The sequence below is a fragment of the Protomyctophum parallelum genome, assembly GCF_964188405.1.
Source record: "Protomyctophum parallelum genome assembly, chromosome: 1".
Lineage (NCBI taxonomy): Eukaryota > Metazoa > Chordata > Actinopteri > Myctophiformes > Myctophidae > Protomyctophum > Protomyctophum parallelum.
The window spans coordinates 105,410,048-105,419,510 of record NC_139697.1 but is presented as its reverse complement, the minus strand read 5'-3'; the positions used below and the strand labels follow the sequence as shown (position 1 = coordinate 105,419,510).

Sequence of the window (9,463 nt, the reverse complement as noted above, 5' to 3'; positions counted from 1 at the left end):
AGGGATAGAAGCAGTGGTGTCATGGTGCGTGGGGCAGTGTATCAGGGATAGAAGCAGTGGTGTCATGGTGTGTGGGGGCAGTGTATCAGGGATAGAAGCAGTGGTATCATGGTGTGTGGGGGCAGTGTATCAGGGATAGAAGCAGTGGTGCCATGGTGTGAGGGGCAGTGTATCAGGGATAGAAGCAGTGGTGTCATGGTGTGTGAGGCAGTGTATCAGGGATAGAAGCAGTGGTGTCATGGTGTGTGGGGGCAGTGTATCAGGGATAGAAGCAGTGGTGTCATGGTGCGAGGCGCAGTGTATCAGGGATAGAAGCAGTGGTGTCATGGTGTGTGGGGCAGTGTATCAGGGATAGAAGCAGTGGTGTCATGGTGTGTGGGGCAGTGTATCAGGGATAGAAGCAGTGGTGTCATGGTGTGTGGGGCAGTGTATCAGGGATAGAAGCAGTGGTGTCATGGTGTGCGAGGCGCAGTGTATCAGGGATAGAAGCAGTGGTATCATGGTGTGTGGGGCAGTGTATCAGGGTTAGAAGCAGTGGTGTCATGGTGTGTGGGGCAGTGTATCAGGGATAGAAGCAGTGGTGTCATGGTGTGTGGGGCAGTGTATCAGGGATAGAAGCAGTGGTGTCATGGTGTGTGGGGGCAGTGTATCAGGGTTAGAAGCAGTGGTGTCATGGTGTGTGGCGCAGTGTATCAGGGATAGAAGCAGTGGTGTCATGGTGTGTGGGGGCAGTGTATCAGGGATAGAAGCAGTGGTATCATGGTGTGTGGGGCAGTGTATCAGGGATAGAAGCAGTGGTGTCATGGTGTGTGGGGCAGTGTATCAGGGATAGAAGCAGTGGTGTCATGGTGTGTGGGGCAGTGTATCAGGGATAGAAGCAGTGGTGTCATGGTGTGTGGGGGCAGTGTATCAGGGATAGAAGCAGTGGTGTCATGGTGTGTGGGGCAGTGTATCAGGGATAGAAGCAGTGGTGTCATGGTGTGTGGGGCAGTGTATCAGGGATAGAAGCAGTGGTGTCATGGTGTGTGGGGCAGTGTATCAGGGATAGAAGCAGTGGTGTCATGGTGTGTGAGGCAGTGTATCAGGGTTAGAAGCAGTGGTGTCATGGTGTGTGGGGCAGTGTATCAGGGATAGAAGCAGTGGTGTCATGGTGTGTGGGGCAGTGTATCAGGGATAGAAGCAGTGGTGTCATGGTGTGTGGGGCAGTGTATCAGGGTTAGAAGCAGTGGTGTCATGGTGCGTGGGGCAGTGTATCATGGATAGAAGCAGTGGTGTCATGGTGTGTGGCGCAGTGTATCAGGGATAGAAGCAGTGGTGTCATGGTGTGTGGGCGCAGTGTATCAGGGATAGAAGCAGTGGTGCCATGGTGTGTGGGGCAGTGTATCAGGGATAGAAGCAGTGGTGTCATGGTGTGTGGGGGCAGTGTATCAGGGATAGAAGCAGTGGTGTCATGGTGTGTGGGGCAGTGTATCAGGGATAGAAGCAGTGGTGTCATGGTGTGTGGGGCAGTGTATCAGGGATAGAAGCAGTGGTGTCATGGTGCGTGGGGCAGTGTATCAGGGATAGAAGCAGTGGTGTCATGGTGTGTGGGGGCAGTGTATCAGGGATAGAAGCAGTGGTGTCATGGTGTGTGGGGCAGTGTATCAGGGATAGAAGCAGTGGTGTCATGGTGTGTGGGGGCAGTGTATCAGGGATAGAAGCAGTGGTATCATGGTGCGTGGGGGCAGTGTATCAGGGATAGAAGCAGTGGTGCCATGGTGTGTGGGGGCAGTGTATCAGGGATAGAAGCAGTGGTGTCATGGTGTGTGGGGCAGTGTATCAGGGATAGAAGCAGTGGTGTCATGGTGTGTGGGGCAGTGTATCAGGGATAGAAGCAGTGGTGTCATGGTGCGTGGGGCAGTGTATCAGGGATAGAAGCAGTGGTGTCATGGTGTGTGAGGCAGTGTATCAGGGATAGAAGCAGTGGTGTCATGGTGTGTGGGGCAGTGTATCAGGGATAGAAGCAGTGGTGTCATGGTGTGTGGGCGCAGTGTATCAGGGATAGAAGCAGTGGTGTCATGGTGTGTGGGGCAGTGTATCAGGGATAGAAGCAGTGGTGTCATGGTGTGTGGGGCAGTGTATCAGGGATAGAAGCAGTGGTGTCATGGTGCGTGGGGCAGTGTATCAGGGATAGAAGCAGTGGTATCACGGTGTGTGGGGCAGTGTATCAGGGATAGAAGCAGTGGTGTCATGGTGTGTGGGGCAGTGTATCAGGGATAGAAGCAGTGGTGTCATGGTGCGTGGGGGCAGTGTATCAGGGATAGAAGCAGTGGTGTCATGGTGTGTGGGGCAGTGTATCAGGGATAGAAGCAGTGGTGTCATGGTGCATGGGGCAGTGTATCAGGGATAGAAGCAGTGGTGTCATGGTGTGTGGCGCAGTGTATCAGGTATAGAAGCAGTGGTGTCATGGTGTGTGGGGCAGTGTATCAGGTATAGAAGCAGTGGTGTCATGGTGTGTGGGGCAGTGTATCAGGGTTAGAAGCAGTGGTATCATGGTGTGTGGGGCAGTGTATCAGGGATAGAAGCAGTGGTGTCATGGTGTGTGAGGCAGTGTATCAGGGATAGAAGCAGTGGTGTCATGGTGTGTGGGGGCAGTGTATCAGGGATAGAAGCAGTGGTGTCATGGTGTGTGGGGCAGTGTATCAGGGATAGAAGCAGTGGTGTCATGGTGTGTGAGGCAGTGTATCAGGGATAGAAGCAGTGGTGTCATGGTGTGTGGGGCAGTGTATCAGGGATAGAAGCAGTGGTGTCATGGTGTGTGGGGCAGTGTATCAGGGACAGAAGCAGTGGTGTCATGGTGTGTGGGGGCAGTGTATCAGGGATAGAAGCAGTGGTGTCATGGTGTGTGGGGGAAGTGTATCAGGGATAGAAGCAGTGGTGTCATGGTGTGTGGGGGCAGTGTATCAGGGATAGAAGCAGTGGTGTCATGGTGCGTGGGGCAGTGTATCAGGGATAGAAGCAGTGGTATCATGGTGCATGGGGCAGTGTATCAGGGATAGAAGCAGTGGTGTCATGGTGTGTGGGGCAGTGTATCAGGGATAGAAGCAGTGGTGTCATGGTGTGTGGCGCAGTGTATCAGGGATAGAAGCAGTGGTGTCATGGTGCGTGGGGCAGTGTATCAGGGATAGAAGCAGTGGTGTCATGGTGTGTGGGGCAGTGTATCAGGGATAGAAGCAGTGGTGTCATGGTGTGTGGGGCAGTGTATCAGGGATAGAAGCAGTGGTGTCATGGTGTGTGGGGCAGTGTATCAGGGATAGAAGCAGTGGTGTCATGGTGTGTGGGGCAGTGTATCAGGGATAGAAGCAGTGGTGTCATGGTGTGTGGGGCAGTGTATCAGGGATAGAAGCAGTGGTGTCATGGTGTGTGGGGGCAGTGTATCAGGGATAGAAGCAGTGGTGTCATGGTGTGTGGGGCAGTGTATCAGGGATAGAAGCAGTGGTGTCATGGTGCGTGGGGCAGTGTATCAGGGATAGAAGCAGTGGTGTCATGGTGTGTGGGGCAGTGTATCAGGGTTAGAAGCAGTGGTGTCATGGTGTGTGAGGCAGTGTATCAGGAATAGAAGCAGTGGTGTCATGGTGTGTGGGGCAGTGTATCAGGGATAGAAGCAGTGGTGTCATGGTGTGTGGGGCAGTGTATCAGGGATAGAAGCAGTGGTGTCATGGTGTGTGGGCGCAGTGTATCAGGGATAGAAGCAGTGGTGTCATGGTGTGTGGGGCAGTGTATCAGGGATAGAAGCAGTGGTGTCATGGTGTGTGGGGCAGTGTATCAGGGATAGAAGCAGTGGTGTCATGGTGCGTGGGGCAGTGTATCAGGGATAGAAGCAGTGGTGCCATGGTGTGTGAGGCAGTGTATCAGGGATAGAAGCAGTGGTGTCATGGTGTGTGGGGGCAGTGTATCAGGGATAGAAGCAGTGGTGTCATGGTGTGTGGGGGCAGTGTATCAGGGATAGAAGCAGTGGTGTCATGGTGTGTGGGGCAGTGTATCAGGGATAGAAGCAGTGGTGTCATGGTGTGTGGGGCAGTGTATCAGGGATAGAAGCAGTGGTGTCATGGTGTGTGGGGCAGTGTATCAGGGATAGAAGCAGTGGTGTCATGGTGTGTGGGGCAGTGTATCAGGGATAGAAGCAGTGGTGTCATGGTGTGTGGGGGCAGTGTATCAGGGATAGAAGCAGTGGTGTCATGGTGTGTGAGGCAGTGTATCAGGGATAGAAGCAGTGGTGTCATGGTGCGTGGGGGCAGTGTATCAGGGATAGAAGCAGTGGTGCCATGGTGCGAGGCGCAGTGTATCAGGGATAGAAGCAGTGGTGTCATGGTGCATGGGCGCAGTGTATCAGGGATAGAAGCAGTGGTGCCATGGTGCGAGGCGCAGTGTATCAGGGATAGAAGCAGTGGTGCCATGGTGCGAGGCGCAGTGTATCAGGGATAGAAGCAGTGGTGTCATGGTGCATGGGGCAGTGTATCAGGGATAGAAGCAGTGGTATCATGGTGCGAGGCGCAGTGTATCAGGGATAGAAGCAGTGGTGTCATGGTGCATGGGCGCAGTGTATCAGGGATAGAAGCAGTGGTATCATGGTGTGTGGGGCAGTGTATCAGGGATAGAAGCAGTGGTATCATGGTGCGTGGGGCAGTGTATCAGGGATAGAAGCAGTGGTGTCATGGTGTGTGGGGCAGTGTATCAGGGATAGAAGCAGTGGTGTCATGGTGTGTGGGGCAGTGTATCAGGGATAGAAGCAGTGGTGTCATGGTGTGTGGGGGCAGTGTATCAGGGATAGAAGCAGTGGTATCATGGTGTGTGGGGCAGTGTATCAGGGATAGAAGCAGTGGTGTCATGGTGTGTGGGGGCAGTGTATCAGGGATAGAAGCAGTGGTGTCATGGTGCGTGGGGCAGTGTATCAGGGATAGAAGCAGTGGTGTCATGGTGTGTGGGGCAGTGTATCAGGGATAGAAGCAGTGGTGTCATGGTGTGTGAGGCAGTGTATCAGGGATAGAAGCAGTGGTGCCATGGTGTGTGGGGGCAGTGTATCAGGGATAGAAGCAGTGGTGCCATGGTGTGTGGGGGCAGTGTATCATGGATAGAAGCAGTGGTGTCATGGTGTGAGGGGCAGTGTATCAGGGATAGAAGCAGTGGTGTCATGGTGTGTGGGGCAGTGTATCAGGGATAGAAGCAGTGGTGTCATGGTGTGTGGGGGCAGTGTATCAGGGATAGAAGCAGTGGTGTCATGGTGTGTGGGGCAGTGTATCATGGATAGAAGCAGTGGTGTCATGGTGTGTGGGGCAGTGTATCAGGGATAGAAGCAGTGGTACCATGGTGTGTGAGGCAGTGTATCAGGGATAGAAGCAGTGGTGTCATGGTGCGAGGCGCAGTGTATCAGGGATAGAAGCAGTGGTGTCATGGTGTGTGGGGGCAGTGTATCAGGGATAGAAGCAGTGGTGTCATGGTGTGTGGGGCAGTGTATCAGGGATAGAAGCAGTGGTGTCATGGTGCGAGGCGCAGTGTATCAGGGATAGAAGCAGTGGTGTCATGGTGTGTGGGGCAGTGTATCAGGGATAGAAGCAGTGGTGTCATGGTGCGAGGCGCAGTGTATCAGGGATAGAAGCAGTGGTATCATGGTGTGTGGGGCAGTGTATCAGGGATAGAAGCAGTGGTGTCATGGTGTGTGGGGGCAGTGTATCAGGGATAGAAGCAGTGGTGTCATGGTGCGTGGGGGCAGTGTATCAGGGTTAGAAGCAGTGGTATCATGGTGCGTGGGGGCAGTGTATCAGGGTTAGAAGCAGTGGTATCATGGTGTGTGGGGGCAGTGTATCAGGGTTAGAAGCAGTGGTGTCATGGTGTGTGGGGCAGTGTATCAGGGATAGAAGCAGTGGTATCATGGTGCGAGGCGCAGTGTATCAGGGATAGAAGCAGTGGTGTCATGGTGTGTGGCGCAGTGTATCAGGGTTAGAAGCAGTGGTGTCATGGTGTGTTGGGCAGTGTATCAGGGATAGAAGCAGTGGCATACACACTAAAAACATGTGGGTTATTTCTGTAACTCAATTCCTGGGTTACTTGCGTTGAGTTATATTTCTGTGTTATTTTCCAGAGCCATAACCATTTCCTGGGTTATAGGGACCCAATTCATGGGTTATTAAAGTGGGTTAAGATTTCTGGGTTATTTTCCTGAGGGTAACCCCATTGTTGGGTCGGATAGGTCACACCCCATGGGAGTGGTTAGAGGACGTCCATTTCCCAGCATACACTGGGGTGCCAAGGACCGTGTGTTATTGTTCTTATATGTGTTATTATTTGAATATTAGAATGTGTATGTTATGGGTCGTTGTGTTTAGTGTTTTGTTATGGTATTATTTGGTGATATGTTGTTTTATGTGATTTGTTAGCAAAACCATGAATGAAATGTCTGTTTGTTTGGTCAGTCCAGTCTCTCTCCCCTTTTCCCATTCATATGTATAGTATCTGTTGGAAAGGGTTTGTTGTTGATGGTTGCTCCAACAAAGAGTTTCATGCCTCTTGCAGGCAACTATACACAGTAAAAACACTTGGGATATTTATGTAACCTATCCCAGCCATATCCATTTCCTGGGATATAGGGACCCAATTCATGGGTTATAAGATTTCTGGGTAATTGTTCTGCGAGTAACCTTATTGTTGGCACAGAGAGTTGGAATTGATTGATTGATTGATTGATTGATTGATTTATTTAATGATTGACTGATTGATTGAACCAATAATGCTTCATTCATAACCCAAGTTATGGGTCAAAATAACTTGGAAGTTGGGTTATGTTGACCCTCTGAATGGGTTATTTTTATAACCCAAGTTATAACCCAAGTTATGGGCCATAATTAATAACCCATTTTGTTGCGTCAAAATAACCCAGGGGTTGAATAGGACCCTTTGTAACCCAGGAGGGGGGTTAAAAATAACCCAATATGGGTTATTTTAACCCAGCCATTTTTTAGTGTGTATGGACCGTTGTGGGGTACCTACCTTCAGACGAGTGGTGCCCGCCCTGCGCCAGTGGCAGGGTGAACACAGAGTGGGTCTGCTGGTTGCGCCCCACCCCTCCTCCTCCTCCCTGCTCGCCCCCCGGCCCCTCCTGTTTGACCAGGACGGGGTACTGCGGCTGCTTGTTGCCGCGCGCCGCCTGCTGCATCTGCTGCATGAGCGGGAACTGGCACAGGCGGCCGGTGAAGCCCACCGGGCACAGGCAGTGGGTTCTGGAGCTGCACACGCCTCCGTTCATACAGGTCAAAGGGCACACCACTGGGGAGAGAGGGGGGGGGGTCATAGGTCAGAGGACACGCCACTGGGGAGGGGGGGGGGGATCATAGGTCATAGGTCAGAGGGACAGGGGGGGTTCAATTAGAACGCAAGTATACAGTCATGGTCAGTTCTCCAACCCATTTTGAGTGGGAAAAAAAATGATTTTTCTGAAAAACCCTATGTTTCTATGTCAGTGGTTCCCACAGGGTTAAAACCTCATCTTTCTATGTCAGTGGTTCTCACAGAGTTAAAACCTCATCTTTCTATGTCAGTGGTTCTCACAGGGTTAAAACCCATGTTTCTATGTCAGTGGTTCTCACAGGGTTAAAACCCATGTTTCTATGTCAGTGGTTCTCACAGGGTTAAAACCCTATGTTTCTATGTCAGTGGTTCTCACAGGGTTAAACCCCCATGTTTCTATGTCAGTGGTTCTCACAGGGTTAAACCTCATGTTTCTATGTCAGTGGTTCTCACAGGGTTAAAACCCTATGTTTCTATGTCAGTGGTTCTCACAGGGTTAAACCTCATGTTTCTATGTCAGTGGTTCTCACAGGGTTAAAACCCTATGTTTCTATGTCAGTGGTTCTCACAGGGTTAAACCTTATGTTTCTATATCAGTGGTTCTCACAGGGTTAAACCTCATGTTTCTATGTCAGTGGTTCTCACAGGGTTAAAACCCCATGTTTCTATGTCAGTGGTGCTCACAGGGTTAAAACCTCATGTTTCTATGTCAGTGGTTCTCACAGGGTTAAAACCTCATGTTTCTATGTCAGTGGTTCTCACAGGGTTAAAACCCTATGTTTCTATGTCAGTGGTTCTCACAGGGTTAAACCTCATGTTTCTATGTCAGTGGTTCTCACAGGGTTAAACCTCATGTTTCTATATCAGTGGTTCTCACAGGGTTAAACCTCATGTTTCTATGTCAGTGGTTTTCACAGGGTTAAAACCTCATGTTTCTATGTCAGTGGTGCTCACAGGGTTAAAACCCCATGTTTCTATATCAGTGGTTCTCACAGGGTTAACCCCATGTTTCTATGTCAGTGGTTCTCACAGGGTTAAACCCTATGTTTCTATGTCATTGGTTCTCACAGGGTTAAACCCATGTTTCTATGTCATTGGTTCTCACAGGGTTAAACCCATGTTTCTATGTCAGTGGTTCTCACAGGGTTAAAACCTCATGTTTCTATGTCAGTGGTTCTCACAGGGTTAAACCTCATGTTTCTATGTCAGTGGTTCTCACAGGGTTAAACCTCATGTTTCTATGTCAGTGGTTCTCACAGGGTTAAACCTTATGTTTCTATATCAGTGGTTCTCACAGGGTTAAACCTCATGTTTCTATGTCAGTGGTTCTCACAGGGTTAAACCCCCATGTTTCTATGTCAGTGGTGCTCACAGGGTTAAAACCTCATGTTTCTATGTCAGTGGTTCTCACAGGGTTAAAACCTCATGTTTCTATGTCAGTGGTTCTCACAGGGTTAAAACCCTATGTTTCTATGTCAGTGGTTCTCACAGGGTTAAACCTCATGTTTCTATGTCAGTGGTTCTCACAGGGTTAAACCTCATGTTTCTATATCAGTGGTTCTCACAGGGTTAAACCTCATGTTTCTATGTCAGTGGTTTTCACAGGGTTAAAACCTCATGTTTCTATGTCAGTGGTGCTCACAGGGTTAAAACCCCATGTTTCTATATCAGTGGTTCTCACAGGGTTAACCCCATGTTTCTATGTCAGTGGTTCTCACAGGGTTAAACCCTATGTTTCTATGTCATTGGTTCTCACAGAGTTAAACCCATGTTTCTATGTCATTGGTTCTCACAGGGTTAAACCCATGTTTCTATGTCAGTGGTTCTCACAGGGTTAAAACCTCATGTTTCTATGTCAGTGGTTCTCACAGGGTTAAAACCTCATGTTTCTATGTCAGTGGTTCTCACAGGGTTAAACCTCATGTTTCTATGTCAGTGGTTCTCACAGGGTTAAACCTCATGTTTCTATGTCAGTGGTTCTCACAGGGTTAAACCTTATGTTTCTATATCAGTGGTTCTCACAGGGTTAAACCTCATGTTTCTATGTCAGTGGTTCTCACAGGGTTAAACCCCCATGTTTCTATGTCAGTGGTGCTCACAGGGTTAAAACCTCATGTTTCTATGTCAGTGGTTCTCACAGGGT

At 50.1% G+C, this 9,463-nt stretch overlaps 1 protein-coding gene across 1 annotated transcript in view; it reads right to left on the bottom strand.

Moving 5' to 3' along the window:
• The window catches only part of ltbp3 (latent transforming growth factor beta binding protein 3), a gene marked incomplete at its 3' end in the record, with an annotated part of 56,272 nt that extends 48,978 nt beyond the window's left edge, over positions 1-7,294 (bottom strand). Inside the window, exon 1 of the mRNA XM_083761748.1 lies at positions 7,024-7,294. Within this exon, the coding sequence (XP_083617874.1) occupies positions 7,024-7,279 (256 nt within the window). The 5' untranslated portion in view covers positions 7,280-7,294. The remainder of the gene's footprint in view (positions 1-7,023) is intronic.
• Positions 7,295-9,463: the final 2,169 nt, after the last annotated feature.